At 32.3% G+C, this 21,521-nt stretch overlaps 1 protein-coding gene across 1 annotated transcript; it reads right to left on the reverse strand.

Annotated features, from left to right (window-relative positions):
- Window positions 1-7,746: 7,746 nt before the first annotated feature.
- LOC134694855 (uncharacterized) lies at window positions 7,747-20,647 on the reverse strand. Its single transcript, XM_063555934.1, has 2 exons — window positions 20,644-20,647; window positions 7,747-9,354 (listed from the first exon to the last, which is right to left on the reverse strand). Exon 2 carries the CDS (start codon window positions 9,327-9,329, stop codon window positions 8,517-8,519), a length of 813 nt encoding a protein of 270 aa, XP_063412004.1. The 5' UTR covers window positions 9,330-9,354; window positions 20,644-20,647; the 3' UTR covers window positions 7,747-8,516.
- Window positions 20,648-21,521: the final 874 nt, after the last annotated feature.

Here is a 21,521-nt window from a genome sequence, read left to right on the forward strand (position 1 = left end):
TCCATAAAATAACTGTGATAGTTTTAAACACTTATTGAAGGCCATATGTTGACCATTAGTTGTTAACATATATATCTTTTAGTCTCTGGTGGAGTCAGTTGTCCCATTGGCAATTATACCAATCTTATTTCGATATCTATACATGTATATGGAATTTAGTCAATTAATTAACATCTAATCATAGCAGTTAAATTAGATACAATTTTGCTAAAGTGGCATATAGGTCCAATGGGCCAGGTGTAAATATCAAATTGCTATGTATATACATGTAATTGTTTAGATGTATGTTATGATTCACATGTCACTATATATAATAAGTAATAACTTATAACTTACTAATACATAACATTTTATCTAATAAATATAAACATGCATATTATCATGGCATAATAATACTTCTTAATTTACTCAGGCTAATTCTTGTGAATTTTTATAGTTTTTTATTTTTAGTTTATGCATGATTTTTTTTTCCACCTATGAATTCTTATTTGTAATACATATTTTGGTCATAACTGTTAATTGTGACCTGTGGAGAGGAACTGTGAACCTTTCCTTTTCTTTCAGGAGCACCATTGTTAAAATTCTACATTTTGTTGGGTTGATATTTATAGGGGTAATCAATAATTGTCAACCAAGTGTACAAAACAGGGCATACACTTTTTCAGACCCCTATACCCTCCCTTAAAAAGTATACATCAACCATTTTCAGATTTCAAGACAAGATTCAATCATTCTTTTTAAATTTAAGATCAAGTCTATTATAGTTAAGTTTAATATAGAAACTTGCATTGAAAATAACTGAAACATATCGGACTGTTTTATTTGATAAATAAAAAAATGCATACTTTAAACAGAATATCAAATTATCAATGAATATTTTTGGTGCTCCATGTTAATTATCTTGTGGACTTATGTAATACTATATCCAAATGTGAATTTATACATCAAAATCATAACTACTCAAATGAAATGACTAGACATATACTACATGTACCTTATGCATATTTACCTTGTCTTTTGAATGTCGAAGCTTAATGCAGACCCAGTTGTGATGTTCCTCATCTGGGAGATTAATCAGTATATAATCATTCTTCCTTTTTACAAGGATAGGTTGACATATTTCTCAATCCCAAACCTGGAGAATCAGAGAATCTTTACTCAAGCTTTGTTTCCTTTGAATCAATTGCAGACCAAGGCTGACGAGTCAAATCTACCAAAAATTTCATATCAAGAGTTTTCTTCTCCTAGACATCCTTTCAAGGCTGATGACCATCATTCAGCTGGCTATTTAACCCATAACTGGGGCAAGGGTGGTGAGTGCTAGGCATGTGCGCATGTCGATCGGCCTATACACTTCATCTCTAGGGTCCTTGCTACTCCGAGATCCTCTACAGTCAAGCCTAGGACACTAGATCCTAGTTACCATGTGCTGTCACGGGGAGGCACTGTAGAAGTCTTGTTAGTGTAGAGGCTATGTACTGGAAGGAAAGACTTACGCACTCAGCTTTCTTTTCACCTATGAATATAAGCTATCCAGCGGCAGTGTAAGAGTATGACTCCCAACCACACTAGACGCATACACAAACCTGTGGTAACACCACCAGCACACAACAAAAAGGGGTCATTATTTCAAATTTAGAAAAAAAGGGGTCATTATTTCAAATTTAGAAAAAAGAAGGTTATTTATTTAAATTTGGAAAAAGAAATGATTATTTATTCAAATTTAATAAAAAAAAACCGAAGGATTATTTATTTAAATTTTGAAATAGGAAGGTTTATTTATTTATAATTTAAAAAGGAAGAATTATTTGAGTTTTAAAAAAGGCAGAATTATTTATTTAAAATTAGAAAAAGGAATGGTTATTTATCTGAAAACTAGAAAAGAAATTATTTATTTAAATTCCAGAAAAGAAAGTGTTATTTATTTAAATTCTAGAAAAGAAAGTGTTATTTAAATTCAGAAAAGGGAAGTGTTCATTATTTTGAAATTTATAATGCATTTCATCCAAAAGTACAGGGTTATTTGTACTTCACAATCTTTAAAGCAACTAGATACAGTATCAGAACAGTGTGAAATTACAACACCAACACATTACTTACTTCCCCTCCTTACCCAGCAACTTCTTCATCTCTATTACACTAGGCCGTGGGGTAGCCCTCCCTAACCTCCAAGACCTTAAATACACTGGACTCTCATGGGTTTACCCTCCCTGACCCCAAAACCCTTAAAAACAAGTCCCTGGACTCCCATGGGGTAACCCTACCTGACCCCCAATCCCTTAGAACAAGTACCTGGATTCCCATGGGGTAACCCTTCCCGACCCCCATCCATTAAAAACAAGTCCCTGGACTCCCATGGTGGTAACCCTCCCTAACCCCCAATACCTTAAAAACAAGTCCCTGGACTCCCATGGGGTAACCCTCCCAACCCCATCCCTTTAAAAAAACAAGATCCTGGACTTCCATGGGGTAATCCTCCCTGACCCCCAATTCCATAAAAACAAGTCCCTGGACTCCCATGGGGTAACCCTCCCCAACCACCATCCCTTAAAAACAAGATCCTGGACTCCCATGTGGTAATCCTCCCCAAACCCCAATCCCATAAAAACAAGTCCCTGGACCCCCATGGGATAACCTTTCCGGACCCCCATGCCCCTAAAAATAAGTCCCTGGACTTGTTTTGGGTTAGCTATTCCCTACTCCCCTCCTTGACCTTTAATACAAGTGCCTGGAGTCTTATTCTCCCTTTCAACAGACCATAGTCTCCTCCAAGACCTCTGAGCTCTTAAATTCCAGTTCCTGGACGTTGCCTCATTCCACCCAACCTGCTCCGAAGCTCAGTCCCAGGTCAACTATACATAGAGCTGTTGCTATGTGGGACGAGGGGATAATTAAAGAAAGCCAGGATGAAAACATTAGCAAGCCAGTATAAACTACCTTTTATTCTATACATACAGTGTTAATGGTTGTGGGTGTCATGCTTAGTGAATGTGCTTTGGTATTGTGATTGGGTATTGTGATTGGGTATGGTGATGGGGTATCGTGATGGGATATGGTGATTGGATATGGTGATGGGGTATGGTGATAAGGGAAGGTGATTGGGTATGGTGATTGGGTATCGTGATGGGATATAGTGATGGGGTATGGTGATTGGGTTCCATGTCTAGTTTATAGGTAATGTTCTACTGACTTGCTAGTGTTCAATTTTTAAACATTTTAAAAAAAAGTAAGCAACGTATTCATGTTGCAATCATACCCTATAATAATGCAGTATTGTTAAATTCAAGTTGTTCGAAGTCAAAATCTCAATGAAACACTGAAAATTAAAATTTTCATACTTATTTAGTTATTGTGAGCTAAATTATGATATCGAAATTTAGAAAATGGAATGGTTATATATTTATACAAATAAGGAAAAAATGAACAGTTATTTATTTTAATTCAGAAAAAGATAATTACTAAGATATATGCCTTTAAAAAAGCATTTTTACTCTTTATGAACAATTACATGGATATCTTTTAATGCTTCTTAAATAAATTTTAGTGATTTGTTTGAATTTTAATGAAAAAAAAATAATTAAAATTACCAAATTTTGTTTGAAATCTAACAAATTTGGTTTTTATCGTTAAAATTTAATAAATTTTGGTGATTTTGTTTAAAATTTAATAAATATTGATGTTTTTATTCAAAATATGTAAAAGGAAAGTTCCCGTGAAAATAATGTATCCATTACTTCTATCATGACATAATTCAATTACCCCTTCCCATGAAAATAATGTATCCATTACTTCCATCGCGACATATTTCAATTTCGCCTTCCCATGAAAATAATGTATCCATTACTTCCATCACGACATAATTCAATTCCGCCTTCCCATGAAAATAATGTATCCATAACTTCAATCACGACATAATTCAATTCCGCCTTCCCTTGAAAATAATGTATCCATTACTTCCATCACGACATAATTCAATTCCGCCTTCCCATGAAAATAATGTATCCATTACTTCCATCACGACATAATTCAATTCCGCCTTCCCATGAAAATAATGTATCCATTACTTTCATCACGACATAATTCAATTCCGCCTTCCCATGAAAATAATGTATCCATTACTTCCATCACGACATAATTCAATTCCGCCTTCCCATGAAAATAATGTATCCATTACTTCCATCACGACATAATTCAATTCCGCCTTCCCATGAAAATAATGTATCCATTACTTCCATCACGACATAATTCAATTCCGCCTTCCCATGAAAATAATTTATCAATTACTTCCATCACGACATAATTCAATTCCGCCTTCCCATGAAAATAATGTATCCATTACTTCCATCACGACATAATTCAATTCCGCCTTCCCATGAAAATAATGTATCCATTACTTCCATCACGACATAATTCAATTCCGCCTTCCCATGAAAATAATGTATCGATCCATTACTTCCATCACGACATAATTCAATTACGCCTTCCCATGAAAATAATGTATCGATCAATTACTTCCATCACGACATAATTCAATTCCGCCTTCCCATGAAAATAATGTATCCATTACTTCCATCACGACATAATTCAATTCCGCCTTCCCATGAAAATAATGTATCCATTACTTCCATCACGACATAATTCAATTCCGCCTTCCCATGAAAATAATGTATCCATTACTTCCATCACGACATAATTCAATTCCGCCTTCCCATGAAAATAATGTATCCATTACTTTCATCACGACATAATTCAATTCCGCCTTCCCATGAAAATAATGTATCAATCCATTACTTCCATCACGACATAATTCAATTCCGCCTTCCCATGAAAATAATGTATCCATTACTTCCATCACGACATAATCCAATTCCGCCTTCCCATGAAAATAATGTATCCATTACTTCCATCACGACATAATTCAATTCCGCCTTCCCATGAAAATAATTTATCAATTACTTTCATCACGACATAATTCAATTCCACCTTCCCATGAAAATAATGTATCCATTACTTCCATCACGACATAATTCAATTCCGCCTTCCCATGAAAATAATGTATCCATTACTTCCATCACGACATAATTCAATTCCACCTTCCCATGAAAATAATGTATCCATTACTTCCATCACGACATAATTCAATTCCGCCTTCCCATGAAAATAATGTATCCATTACTTCCATCACGACATAATTCAATTCCGCCTTCCCATGAAAATAATGTATCAATTACTTCCATCACGACATAATTCAATTCCGCCTTCCCATGAAAAAAATGTATCCATTACTTCCATCACGACATAATTCAATTCCGCCTTCCCATGAAAATAATGTATCAATTACTTCCATCACGACATAATTCAATTCCGCCTTCCCATGAAAATAATGTATCCATTACTTCCATCACGACATAATTCAATTCCGCCTTCCCATGAAAATAATGTATCCATTTCTTCCATCACGACATAATTCAATTCCGCCTTCCCATGAAAATAATGTATCCATTACTTCCATCACGACATAATTCAATTCCGCCTTCCCATGAAAATAATGTATCCATTACTTCATCACGATTTCATCAAAATCTCGAAGATCGCAGGTTCTGTGTTTCTCAACCACTATCCAGTCTATCAGAAACATTCTGAAATTAAACTGAAGAAAGGATTAAAATACCTGAAAAAAAGTATTAATTATTATACATAGATATTACAGTGTATTTTTTTTTTTTTTTTTTATATATTTTTTTTTTTTTTTTTTTTTTTTTATTTTATATAAAAGTAGAATGTTTGTCACCACCAAATTATCAGAGACCATCTTTCCAACACATTACTTCAAATCAAAATTAAATATATTGCAGGTTACTTTTGATATTAATTAACAAACATGAAATAATAAAAACAAATTTTATGTTATTTTTTATCACAAATCTGCAATGTTTTGTGTTTGAATCCGAGTGCCAATAAAATATCTCAATAAAATGTTACTTTAAACTTTCAGGGGAAAAACTACTGACCGAAATATTAAAAAAAATATAGACTTTTGCATAAAATACCAAGTAATGTGAGGAAACCAATCGTATGCAGGAAAAGCTCAGTTGTAGTGACATTTATTCTCAGTATTACTAGTGACAGATAAGTACTGAAACTGGTACTTACAAGAGATCTTAAAACACCTCTACAACTATAACCTTCACTGGACAATTGTAAGTTCTGAAATAAAACAAGTATCGACGTCATGCAGTCAGATAAAGCAGAGGTATCTACTGCACCAACTGTAGGGAAAAAATATTTTTTACAAGTGTATAATGTCATTATGTTTTACTTTACTGTACTGTCAACTCCAGGATTTTTTTTGGTTGGTGATTGTCATATTTCTTTGCTTCTGTGATTTTTTTGTGTGTGATTTTTTTGTGTGTGAATATTTTGTGTGTGAATTCGTTGTGTGTGATTTCATTGTGTGTGAATTTTTTGTGTGTGATTTCATTGTGTGTGAATTTTTAGTGTGTGATTTCATTGTGTGTGATTTTTTGAAAAGTGTGTGAATTTTTAAGTCAGTTGTATTGTATGTTTACTCAATTTTGGCTCCTCCGTCGTAATTATTGCAATGTTAACCAATTATGTCAATAAAAAACCCAAATAAAACAAATACCACTGGTTTTCAATTTGTTCAGGTTGTCATAATGGAGTGGACCATTTGACTTAACCAGGTTTTATAGATTCCCCCTTTTTGAATTTACCATGAAGTCTATGTAAATAGATATGGCACTATGGAATGATTTATAAGGTCATATTCAAAGAGGAGACCCTCAAGGTTGATCAAGGATGTCAAGGTCAGTCATGCCCTTCAGAACGATGTTCATAATACAGCATCTATACTAAAATAAAAACCTTTAAAAAATAATATTGGTATGAAGAAAAAGTTATGAAAATTAAAAAAAATAGATTATGAAAGCTAAAGACAAAACAAAAATTGAATAAATTCATTAATATTGACTTTGAAATCTACTGGAACAGTTATAAATTTAATCTGTCTCTAAATTTGACATTAACCAATTTTTCCTTAAATAGTAATTTAGTCCTAGCTCAGAAATACCAATCTATTCTGAAAATTACTAGAATTATAAAATTCCTAAGTAACTTCCCTCCACAGAACAGTACACAATACCCTTAAGATATCTGTCTCTCTGCTCTCTATTATTATCTCGTTCATTCATTCATTCATTCACACATCTTCCAGACAACCTATTTAGGAAGTATCATGTTAGTTATCCCACCCAGGTTAGTTCTTGATACTTTGTGAATAAAATGGTTTAATATTGATGTACCAGACATGGAGGGAAGATTAAACAAGAAGTTTCATTTACCAGGTTTCCAGGTGTATGGTGCATTCAGAGCTAATTAAGAAAGGTTTTATTTTATTTTACATTTTACAAAATAGTTTAGAAAAAATCCAAATTAAAATAAGTCATGTTTATCAAAAAGAAAAAGATATTGTAGGATGGCAACGAAAACTGGGAGACCATAAACATCTGACCGTGGGAATTTGAGATTTTTCTGATCTCTGATCAATGATTTACTGATTTGTTTCAGTTGTACATTGTCTCTACATCTTCTATATAGTTTTTTTCTCTCCACAAAACAGATCTTGTCTTGCTGATAATTTTTTTTAAAAAATCACAAATTTTTCTCTCTCTATAATAGTTTTTATTCTATCTCTCTATAATATAGTTTTTAAATTTTTCTCTCTATAATCTATTTTTTTCTATCTATAGACTGTATATGTCCAAAATATGGTAAAAAGAAGGTCATTAAAAGGGTAACAACTCCAAAAAATGTTGACTGACAAGGTTGATGATCTATACCAAATTTCTTCTATGTTTTTTTTTCTAAATCTGATCCATATCAAATTTGAAGGTGTGCAATACTGATAAAGTCAAGTGTGTTGAGTTCTGTGAATGATGATGTCATGTGATAATTACAAGTTTTACCTCGGGCGAAATTCTGAATTCTCACCGAAATCACTAGTGATTCTAAATGTTTTTGCTGTAAAAAATTAATACTCTATTTCTATGATTACTGTACATATGAAGGTCTCTGATATCCTAATGATGATAACATGCTACAACAACATTATACATCTACCTTTGGTAACATACAATATCTGACTTAACTAAAAATTGTATAAAACAATCATGCTTTTATTTACACATATATACATATATATACAAAGAAAGTAAGGGTAGAGTGCTTGGGTAAAGGGGGACTCGGGAGTAAGACTAAGGGCAGGTTTACTTCTATCTATTTATAGTTTTCATTTTTGCCAGAGAATTCCTAAACCTGTTATGACCTATTAAAAGACCAAACCGTCAATGAAGTGTTCATGATACAATCATCACTAAAACATCAACCAACCGATCAATCAATACCATCAGTCATTCATTACTTGTCAAGTAATCTGGGGGCAACTGGTCATAAGGGACAAAACTAACAAAAATACCAATGTGAACCTACTACTCTTCTCAACGACACACAATACTAAGCTGAAACATCCGACACCTCAAACTGTACCCTCTAAAGGTCCTCCAAAAACCATTCAGACAATGACTCTTCATGAAATGCCTCCTGAACCAAACTCTCCTCATAGCTGCTCTGCCTTCCTCGTCCCAAATCACAACTCTATCCTGCTCATCAGTAAAGACCTCGTCATCCTCTAGAGACAGCTCATCCACATCACTTACACCTTCTTCTAAATCCAAAGGACCACAGCAAGGTAAAACCCTGGAGATTACATACTGCATCTGCAGATTTCGACCCTCACTTTCCAAGTTTGCGCCAAACATCTGCAGAGTCTCATCATCACTCTCCAACCTTTGTTTTACCTCACTATAATCCTTGGATAGGGCCTCCACCTCCTCTGAAACACCAATAACCCTCCTTTCCAGATCATCCCACCACTCATCAGCCTGCTGCTGCTCCTGATCCCAGGTTGAGAAAAGGTCAGCATCATCTGTGTCGAAAACCAACTCATGTTCCTCTTCCTCCTCAAACACCGCTGTATCGTTTTCAACAGTGTCATCCAAAGTAGAAATGACTTCTACCTCAAATGGCATTGCTGAAAACAATGCAACACGGGGTGCTTCCACCAAACACTGCTCCGGGTCAGCAGCCCTTGGCAGCTCAGGAGACTCTACCACAGGGGAAGGAACATCACGACACATACCTTGAACCTGGGGCGACCTCTCTGGCTCAACACATGGTCTAACCGAAGGACCATACGGACACAGACCTACTAAGTCTACGAACTCTCTCACTATACATAGTATACCAATCATTTTCTGGCTTTTCTTGTCGTTTTGTCTGAAAATACAGAAAAGTAAAATGATCTTAGTGATGTTTGTTAATTTTATAGACAACAAAAAGTTTGCAGAGCCCAGCCTGATACTGCAGTAGTCAAACCCTGAACAGTTTGCAAGTTGGACAAAAATTCTTGAAAAAGGGGTTGTGGTTGTGAGAGAAAGGGGAGATCTAAGCGGGGTAAGACTTGTAGTTTCAAAGGACGTTTGATAAAAAAGAAACATATCCCTATAAATACCAATAATGAAGGTAATAATCAAAATGTTCTTTCATTCCCCAAAACTTGGGAAGATCAGTTATTGATTGTGTGTTGAATTCACGTAAGGTCCAGGGACACATGTTTGAGTTCAATATACAAAAATAGAATTTTATGGGGGTGTATGTTTTCTAATATTCCTCTAAAAAGATATTATCCTGGATTTGATGATTTTTTTTTTATTCTGGTCAAGCAGATGACAAAAAAAATTCTAAAACCAGATTTCCCCCATAACTTTAATAGTGTTAAATATTGAAGAAAAAAAATTGATTGAAAGCGTTGAAAAAAGGCGGAGCTAAACTGTGCATTAACAACTTTTCAGATGGAAGTTAATGCAGTGGTTTAAGCTCCTCCACTTCTTTGCTTTTCAAACAAGAAGTTTTCTATGGCGGGATTGGAGAGTGTAACAACTAAAAAAATATTCAGTTAACACACTCTACTAAAAATAACATTGTTAACTCACCAGAAGATCGAAGGAAAATTTACCATTTTAATATGTTACAATACTTTATATAATAATTTGCAAGTCATATTTTGTGTGTATTAAATCTTCTGTCATATCAGCATTTTTTGTCTTAATATTATACATACAAGAAATATAAATCAATAGAAAAACGGAAAATTTAAAGAAAAAAAACCACTTATAATGACCTCAATAATTGTTTGGAAACTAGAAAAACGTTTCACGGTTTTGGCACCTTTTTGACCCCTAATTTCTGAACGTTTGATGCAATAATCCCAGCCTTCCCGTTGTGTTGTGATAATTTGCCATACCATTTCAGAAAGATCCATACACCAAAACACTATAGTATAATAGTCATGATAGTCCCAGATAATAATGAAATAAAGAAATTGTTCAAATCAATTTTTAAGATTTTATTTCTATTTCTATTGTAAATTCTTAACTATATAGCATAGGAATAAAACTGTTTTGTCCTTGCAAAAAACTTTCCATCTCCAGCATGAAAGTTTTTGTCTCAGTTAAGGGGGCTCGTGGGTCTAAATCAACTTTTTTTCCTATAAATATAGGATTTTGCTATTTTTTTATAATAATAATAATAATATGGGGTCACCGTTCATATATGCTCCCAATCTTCCTCAGAAAGAAGCATACATTTTTGTTAATGTCCTTTTTTTTCTGTTGAACTAATAGGAGGTAAATATGGAGGTAATATCGAAATAAAAAAATACTAAATTACAGAAATCACTTAAATTTTACAATTATTTAGTTTATGTACAGCTTGTTTGAAAACAACATTACTATAAAAAATATAGGTCACCGATGAGTTAAAATGAATATTTCGATTTAAACGTAAAAAAAATTACATTTTTGCACCAAAGGGAGATAATTTGGAGCTTTTTCAATGATATGCATTTTTAAATTCATCTGTGGCCAAACCAAATCAATTTGTATGGGTGATTTTTGTACATATTATAAAGTAATAACTAATAGAATAATAAATAAAATTTGAAATGAAAAAACTTTTTTCCTGAATTTTTTATACCTGCGGGCCTCCTAAATAGACAGGAAATATTTTATTGTTTAATGGGGTCTTCAAATATCACTAAAATTTATCACTTTCAACCATGTTTTGTCAATATTTATTGGGGGCTGTTGATTGTTACTAAATTTTCACACCTAGGATTGCCAGGTGACAGACACAATTGTAACTTCATTTATCTGTAAATTGTTTTATTTAACTTTTAACACGAATTTTGAATAAAAAATATATTGATTTATATTTGTTGAAATAATAATTTGTTGATTTTTTTTATAAATCTAAAGGCGGTACTTAACACCCAACCTCGGTTTGTTGTAATATACACTGTGTATCATGGTAGTCAGCAGTTATCAGTACTATATATATATAACCAAGCAGAGTGACCTTACACAGAAATGAAAATCTGTGTTGTGTTCACAAAAGATCAATGTGTACTTCAATCTAAAGATTATTGTTGTTTTAAGAAATGATTTAGTCGTAGGTTGATGATAAGAGATGTCTCATATTTTCTCAAAACAAGAATGATTACTAAAAACTTGTTGAAGAAGTTCGCGCTCTTCTTATCCTATATAATTCTATATTCATTGCAACTCTTTTTCCGATAGAAGACCACTCACAGTGTGTGTGTAATAAGTATAGCTGTTTCAATAATTGACATTGAAATCTTTCGTAGTGTACATATGTTATTTTGGGATATTTTATTCCGAAAACAGAGTTCTCTGCTAGAGTTTACGAAAATTTGCACGCCGCGAAAAAATAACCTGCTATATGGTATTATGTGCAACAGAATTGTTCCTACAGTGGCTTCCAGCCTTTGAAATAAGACGTCTAAATGTTTTGTTGACAGTTGCTTCCAACCTTTGAAATAAGACGTCTAAATGTTTTGTTGACAGTTGCTTCCAACCTTTGAAATAAGACGTCTAAATGTTTTGGTGACAGTTGCTTCCAACCTTTGAAATAAGACGTCTAAATGTTTTGATGACAGTTGCTTCCAACCTTTGAAATAAGACGTCTAAATGTTTTGTTGAAAGTGGCTTCCAACCTTTGAAATAATTAAAATGTCTAAATGTTTTGTTGACAGTTCAACAGTTTACCAAGATGGAAGCTAAAACAAAAACTCAAGACGACTCACTTCACAATACTTTTTCAAAGGGAAATAACTCAGTTTTTTCAAATTAATTTATTATAGCAAAAATGTTTCAACTTAAATACCATTGTCTTTTAAAAGTGATGAATAATATTAATATTATCAGTAAATACTGGCATCCCTTAGGAGTCCATTGTCAATTCGGATGATTTTGACTTTTTTGTAGGTCTTTCTTTGAAAAACATTCTTGCTGTTTACAGTGTTGTTTATTTACCAAATAATATTAAAGAAATCGATAATTTAGAACTTACATTTAAGACCAACTGTTCAAACCATTTTCTAACTGAACAGAATAAAGATGCACGAAACTAATGTTTTTTTTCTTCTTCTACTGAATGCATTTTCTGTACTTATTCAATATTTAAGCTGCTATATTTAACTGTATTATGTATTTTATTTTGTATGTATTTGTCCGTTTTCTATTTGTATTAATATTTTTTTAAGGCCTCATGGAAGATTAACATGTAATTGTAAAATGTGTTACCTTCGTTAAATGAAGAATTTCATTATTATTATTATTATTATTACTGTATATTTCTATTTTTAATAATATTCAAGATAACCAAAAACTGCAAAATTTCTTTAAAATTACCAATTTAGGGTCAGCAACCCAACAACGAAGTGTCTGATTAAGCAGGGAGCATTGAACTACTGCAAGTTTTGGTTATCTGACTGATTTTTACATATATCCATATTGGTGAATCAAATTTTCCCAAATTAAGTTAAGAGGGGGTGGGTGGAGAGGGTCAGTAATCCATCATTGAACATTTGATCTCATCCCTTATATCTTGCCACTAATTAATGTTGTTGTATAGTTTGGAGTAGTTTGAGGGTTTAAATTGAGGATATTAAAATTACAAAAGAGAGCTGCTATATTAATACCAGAAACAGACCCTTTTGCTCCTTCCAAGCCCTTATTCAAACACTAGTTGACAGTTGAGGAGAGCATAACAGGGGCGGATCCAGCCATTTCAAAAAGGGGTGCCTGACCCAGGACAAAGGGGGGTTTCAATTATATGTCCCCATTCAAATGCATTGATCGTCCAAAAAAAGGGGGGGTCCAACCCCCCGGACCCCCCCCCCCCTTGGCATCCGCGCCTGGAATAAAATATCACACAAGTTTTTGATGAAATTAAAATGAATTAAAAGTAATGCCCCATCATGTCTCATTACTAACAAATTCATCATGATTCAGACAGAAGATCATACCCTTGGGAGAGTTGTTATTCAAGGAAACCTCAAACTTCCTAAACCAAAAATAGAATTGTTCTAAAAATCTTTTGTATATTCTGGACTATTCTTGTGGATCAATTTGCCAATAGGGTAAAGAAATATTACAAATGTTAATTCTTTCAAATACAAAATAACAGATCATTTATTGAAATCAACCTGTTGAAAAATTGAGAGCTTATTGTCATGTTTATTTTTTCATCACATTTTATCAAGCTTTATTGAACTTTTTATCAGACTTGACTTTTATACCATAAATGTATGAAATATGCATATGTTTGCATTTTGTTTGAATTTTTATATCAGTATATTATTATCTAACAGTGTATTGTTCTTGTGGTTGTTGCAGTAATTGGAAAATTAGTGTTAAAAAATTTGTGAAAGAAAATCAAATATTCTTGAAAATTTTACAATCAAAATATAAGTCCGACTCTATCAATTTTATACAAGTTTCCCCCATAAAAATGCAAAAAGGGTAAAAATCAGTATTTAAAGGCAATAAAAGATGAGAAAGAATAAAACACATACATCTGACTATATAAAGAAAATACTAAATATATACACCCATTTCATCAAAATCAATCAAGTACATTAATCTTTGGTTTGACTCCTTTGAATTAAATTTGAGCAAAAACTCGAAAAAGTTTAATATCTTTATATTAAGCTGAATTAAGCAATTGGTTTTTGATTAAATATCCAAAGCAGTTGATAGATATTATTGGTTATATAATTGATCAAGACAATATACAAGGGAGACAATTTTAATATCATTTCAATTAGATAGAGTTATCTCCCATTGTATTTCTACATGAACACTGGCTAAGTGGATTTCATGCAGAGCTCCAGTTAAAAATTTGAGAATTAAGAGTTTTTACTCATAATTTTTAATGTAATTGAGTGAAATATTTCTTCCTTTTGCATTATCTGTTCAAGTTCACCCGCTGGCATATTCCTGAATGTATTTTTTTTCTCATAGTTTTCAAATTGAGACATTTACTCTGTTAGGGAAAAGTTGATTCATTGTCATGTGTATGATGTGGCAGTATTATAGCTCTGTGAATGTGTTAAAACAATTTAACATCATTCATGGAAAGTTATTTTAATCACCCAATTTTAGTGACATAAACCAAATTATTGTCCCTATAAATATATGATCATAATAATGGATGGTTATTTGATGACTAGTGCCATTGCACACAGAGTTATTCCTTTCTCCATGAATGAACCAATAATATGGGTGAAATTTCTATATTCCTCAGAATAATTAACAGTTTTGAGACAATTTATATAACTATCTCTATGGCAAGAGGTGATTTTCTATTCTGCGTAAATTAAAAGAAAATTTTATGAACTGTTGCCGATTTCTTATCTTACAAATTATTTAAAGATTCATATTTATTCGAACTCAGTTCTGCCATTTGTAATTTCTTGACCCATATTGTTTTGGTTACATTTTAACGTTAATGTAAGTGACCAAGAATGTCTAAGTACATGTAGTTACTGTTGCTTTTGGATTGCTCACTTTTAATGACGAAAGTATCTTTCTTAAAATTAAAAATATAACAATAAATAACTAATTTAAGCAAAAATAATTCATTATTTAGGGTAAATAACGCACTTAAAAGCGGCTAATAGGGTTGGTGAGGCATAGTTTTTATAAATTAATGGGTTCTCTTTTGAATGAATTGGGTTTTCAAACACTGAGGAAAATTGAACCATAGAGCAGAAAACAACATTCAGCCATTACCTTCTCATATTTTATTTCAAAATTCTATCTCAAAAATTTTATTTTATTTACAAAAAAGTGGTTCTTTAACAATCTATGCAAATTTAGGCAGTTTTGAATTTTATTAAATAATTTTTCAAAAAAAAAGCCGTCAGCAAATCTATATGTAATTTTTAAAAAAGAAACAACATTGATACTTACAAAGCCATAATTTGTACTGATTAAAGAGGGTATTTGAATTAAATTTTTCATTATGTCAGAAATTTCAAATTATTTTACAATGTACATGATGCATGTTGTTTCAAATATCTTCTGGCAATGTCATACTGATATCCAGAAATCAACGCCACTTTTCTCATTTAAATATTATACTAATGAAATCGGATACAGGTCACTGAAATTATATTTAATGATCTGGATTTTTGAAAAAATGTCTATTTTCACTTTAATTTAAGTGATAGACAGGTTGCCGGGGCAGAAAATAAATATACACAACAATATACACCATTTAAACGAAACATAATGACTTTCGTTACAAAAATCAAGGTTCCTGAGCTATTTTGAAAAATGAAGCGAGAGGCTTTTAACATTGCAGTATAAAATACAGGCTAAAATGGCTGAAACTTCAAATTTGCAAACTTCTTGTTGAAATTTGGCTAACAAGGTCATTAGAAAAATAAGTTGCTGGGGTGAAACTTGAAACTTGGATGTCCAAAGAATAAGCCAGTCAAAACCTTGTACATCGTATGTGTAGTCGTTTAACTCTAGGTTCACATGCCAATTTTTTAAGAAGAATAAACTCACGAGAACATGAAAATTTCACTTATTTCTCGTTCATTGCTTTGATTTTGACCGCCTGACAACTTTGCGGAAATATCAGAGTGATTATAAACAAGGACTCTGTGACGGGCAACTTATAACATCCGTGTTTTAAAGATTTTAATGATATCAAGCCAGTCTAGTTCAAACTATAATCACGTGGTACAATTCTCATTTACATATTACGAATATTAATGAGCAAAAGCACTACTAATTTCTGGCTATGTATCAGAAAATTCTATCTGAGTTAATATATATCAAAAATTGACATTAAAAATGTATTTTTTCAATAACTTCCATGAAAAGATATATTTAAAGAGCAACTCTAGATATTTTGTTAAAGTCATATGTACATGATGCATGTTGTTTCAAATATTTTTATTTTGTTTACAATTAAAGAACCTGTATGTCAGCATTCTCACATACTCAAATTTGATTCTTTCTTTTCATTTTAACTGCTTCAAACCCATTTATCATTTTAAGTTTTCAAGGTTAAAACAAGTATGAGCTAGAGTGTGCTGGTGTTTCATGAACATACATTTTTTTTGTTTGTAAAAAGTTACTGGTAAAAGATCATCAAGTAAACTTTAATTGATTTTGCCATGTTTAATATTAGTTTTTAATTTGTTGTCACAGCAAAGTTACCAATCACTGTTGATACTGACATTAACAGAATTGTTCTATTTTTAGTCATGGCAACCATGTTGGTTAGCAGGCAGGGTGTCAAGACACATTTTTACACAGTATTCATGAAATTCTGTAGTTCAGATTCAAAAGAGTTACAATGACAAACAGCTGCAGTAGTATTAAGTAAATTTATGCAAAAATTCTTAGTTCCAAGGGACATAACCCCAAGAAAAAAGTTGAATCAAAGTTGCCTAAAATTCTGTTAGTAGTTTTAGAGAAGTTGTGATGACAGGAAGAGAACATATAATATAAGTAGTTATTAGAAAAAACTTATCCCTTAAAAATACTATGAAATAATAGTCATGTATTTGAATTAAAGCGAAATTGTTAAAAAAAAAATGTCTTATAATGGGAAATAATTAAACAAATTATCATTGAAATTTCCTGAAATATTCAAGTCAATATCATCCTTTTAAAAAGAAAATCATCATGAAACAAAGGGAAGAAAACCAGAAGTAATTATAAAGATCCTAATTGTGAAAATAATATCATAAGGTTAGTGAAATACATGTAAAAATGAAGTATTTTCAGATCTCAGTTCAAATATAAATTTAAAAGTAAGGTAGAAATATAGTTGCAATACTACTGTTAAAAGTAATAGAAGAATTTGATTATGATGATATTTTTAACTATATAAATACTGTAAAACCAACTAAATATCGCAAGCTATTTATTTTCGCGACTTTCTCGAGTAGAAAAAAAAACGCAAAATTAAATCGTCGCGAAAAGGTAAAACTTTGGTCTTTCCCTATTAAACCATAAAAGTGAATAAGAAAATTGCAATTAAATTGCCGGGAAGTTGACTAGATGGGTATAAACGCGAAATAAAGTATCCGCGAAAGATAAGTTGGTTTACAGTAGTTTTGTCTGATGACAGAGATGTAGTTGATTATATGGAAATCAGATAAATCATAGCATAGCAATATATTGGAACAAACGCATGTTTAACAGCTGGATAGTATTTACCTGTGAAATGTTATATGTCTTATTAAATCAAGTTGTAAGTCATCTTTTCATATAAATGAATATATATAAAAAATAAGATTCAAAGAAAAATTTCACTATGAAATAGATTCAGAAATATATTATATTAATATCTTTAAAATATAAATTTCTCATAATTACCTCCCTTTGATAAATTATGCAAATTTGTTCTACCTTTGTGAAACATTTCATTATTATAGTCAGGCATATATTGATTGATTGTAACTGACATAGTAGTTAATGGGTGGCAAATATATATCGTACATTCTATCAGAATAACACAGATAGATTTTCACTCCTCTGGAAAAAATCAACCTGTGAAATACCATGCCTGGAAAAAAATTACCAGGACAAATGATCCTCAGGATAAAATATCACAGAGGAAGAAACAAACCGTTACAGATACACAAAATATTTGCCACTCCCATACAGAAAAAATGATCACTAGGCCAACTGCATTGCTCAACTGGCCACCAGTTGAGGGCTAGCTGGCCAACAGTTGAGCAAATAGTTGAGGGCCAGTTGAGGGCTAACTGGAATTTTGCCATGCAAATTAGGTAGCCCTCAACTTTCAATGCTCAACTTTATGCAAATTAGTTGAGCAACGTTGAGAAAATATCATAGTTGAGGGCTAGGTGTCCAACAGTTGAGCAATTAGAGTTGAGGGCTACCTGGCCAACAGTTGAGGACCAGGTCATTAAAAGTTGAGGGCTAGGTGGCCAAAAGATGAGGGCCAGGTCATTAAAAGTTGAGGGCTAGGTCTTAAAAAGTTGAGCATTATGTGGTAATTGCAAACTGATGTAACTACACATTGTAGAAAAATAAATATAAATTGTGTATTTTTATAGCCAAAATACTGCTGAAAGATCTCAACTCACAACAGACTCACAACATGAATGCTTTATCCTTGTTTTTTAGAAGTTATCTAGCAAATAAAAATAGATCTCTAGTTTTATACCAATAGTAAAATAAACATGTCTTCTGTCTTACACATTTTAACAATATATAAATTAATGCAAAAATATATTGTCTCAATTTTTCTTCACTGTTTAAAGTTTATAATTTTAGAAAACACTTTAAATATCACTATTTTGAACTAAAAGAGCATAATTATACACTTATTCAAAATGGTGGACATCAAATCTAATCCAATGTACTTACCAAAAGATGTTTCCAGAAATATGTGTTAAAACATCAATATTCCTAAATCCAAGAGTCATGTCATCAGAAGAATACACTGCACTTTTCAAAGTCAATTACAGTTATTTGTAACTTTTAATCTACATTCATTGTAAAATTCATATTTTATTCATGAAAGCTAGAAGACATCTTTGCTTGCCATGTGTATGCACAAACCCAGTTCAAATTTTAAATGTTTGAGGTTCTTTTGGGTATTTTGACAGTGTGATCACTTTGAGAATTGCCCCTAATAATAACTGTTAATTACCTAAATCTTGAATATTTGATATATCTTATTATAAAAGAAATACTGTTTGTTTTTTTATCTTTATGTCAAAGACTTAGTTAAGTTAAAATACAGTAAAATGTACAAAAACATGCGCCTCCCATTATTTTGCCTCAAACATTGTGTACATTTATAATAGTACTTCCTGTTCATTTGCACTAAAAACTAATAAAACAGATGGCACATAATATTTATATCACCAGGTCATATTTCTAATTGCTCAACTTTTGCTCAACTATAAAAAAAAAATCAAAGTCTGAACGCTCAACTTTTCCTCAACTACAAAAATTTCAAAGACTGAATGCTCAACTTTTCCTGAACTACAAAAATTTCAAAGTCTGAATGCTCAACTTTTGCTCAACTACAAAAATTTCAAAGTCTGAATGCTCAACTTTTGCTCAACTATATGAAAACATATAGTGCTTTGCCAGGTTTGAGTTGAGCTAAGAAGCTCAACACCTAGCCCACAACTATTTTGCCTAAAACAGCTAGCCCTCAACTGTCCGCCACATGGCCATCAACTAGCCCTCAACTTTTTTATCTGTAGGGGAGCTAGCTGGGCTTCCAGTGGGTTAGACCTAGCAGTGGCTGATCCATGAATTTTCATAAAGGGGGGAAGGGGGCACAGACTACTTAAGAGGGTTGCTTCATTTTATATTCAACCAAATTTTCCCCAGCAAATGTTTGGCAGGGGTGGGATCCCTGGCCTTTACCCATAATCCACCTCTGCATAGGGGAGTTGACTCTTGAAATATCAGCTGAGTTTTTCTCGCATACTAATAGTAAAGAGAAATAATAGTGTGGATCTGAATAATGATCAATAATGAATATTCTTGAATAATTCTTATATTTGTCAACAGGTCAAAATAAACATGTTTATCAAAACCTTATGGAAATTAAATGAGCCAAATCCATTTTAGTCAAGTTGGGTACCCTGCATAAAGAAAAAGACTCAAGCACACCCAAATCATCTTTCATGTGAGTTTATTTTATTTGACTGATCTCCACATACATTGAAATTAGCTGTGAATCAAGGGCTTTATAGTAGTAAAATTTAAATGCCACCTTTGGTAACTTAAGCACGTTTAATTCGTATCAACAATTAAATATAAATTCCTTGTAATAGAGTCGGCCATTTTATATTTTCTGTCATCTGGATGTTTACGTTTATTGGATCATTTATCACTCAAATATGTATTAATGTCTAGGGGTGATTTCTTATAGCATATACAGAGATTGACATCGACAGCAGTATAAAATTCACAGGAAAAGTTGAAATACATAATTATACTCTTTAATCTCAGGGATTTGCATTGTACTCTAGATTATGATATTTTTACCCACTCATAACTTGTACTAAATTTAAATGATGGGTCTTTTTATGAACTGTTTAACTATTTCATTGTCAATTCAATGTTTGTATTTGCCATAAATTCTATCTTTTTAACTTCAAACTAAAAAACACGTCTCACTTACTCAGTATTTCTCGAATTAAGGGAAAGAGTTAAATTTGACATGCGTGACAAAATCATTTCATTAACCAATCAAATTGCAGCTCTAAGCAACGTAAATATGCCCCGGGTATATATTTCACTACGGTTGAGTATCCCCGAAACTTAAGGAGTTTTAAAAAACAAAGAACTAATAAGTGATTTCTTTTTATAACATTCCAGATTTAAAAGATGCACAGTGAAAAATTGTACATTTAATGTGGTGAGGACACCACAGGAAACACGAGAACAAGCCGAAACAAGGAGCGGAAACAAGAATCAATTTATAAACACGAAACAAAAATAGCGAAAACACCAAAAACCTATACATGTACATTTGTTGTGAAATTGCCTGCACCCTCGATTTTGCTGCTACGTATAAATATTCTCTCATCTGCATTGATTTCAGTAAACGTAATTTAGAATTCTGAAAAAAATATTTAATTAAATAACGAAACCGTCACTGTTAGCGATGGCTTGGACGTAACATGACGTTACTTAAAATTACGTATTATCGAAATCTGCCATATATATAGATTTGGAGAAACTGACAAAAACAAAACTGCCATAGATTTATGATTTGTTTGACAATATCTCAGTAGCATGGGTTCGAATCCCGGCGAGGGAAGAACCAAAAATTTTCTTTTTACAGATCTAACATTGTTGTTGGGTTGATGTTTAGACGAGTTGTATATTACATATCCCGAGCAACCTGTACTGGCTTTCCGTAGGTCAAAAATCCTTAAAGACTTGCTTGTGAGATCTGCTTTATCCTCTCAAGTAGGCTCTTCATCTGTGGGCTCTTGCAAGGGTTGCGGAAACAAACGATATCTGACTTGCAAACAAAAACTGTATACCCAGTCT

This window comes from Mytilus trossulus, chromosome 13 (genome assembly GCF_036588685.1).
Source record: "Mytilus trossulus isolate FHL-02 chromosome 13, PNRI_Mtr1.1.1.hap1, whole genome shotgun sequence".
Classification (NCBI taxonomy): Eukaryota; Metazoa; Mollusca; class Bivalvia; order Mytilida; family Mytilidae; genus Mytilus; species Mytilus trossulus.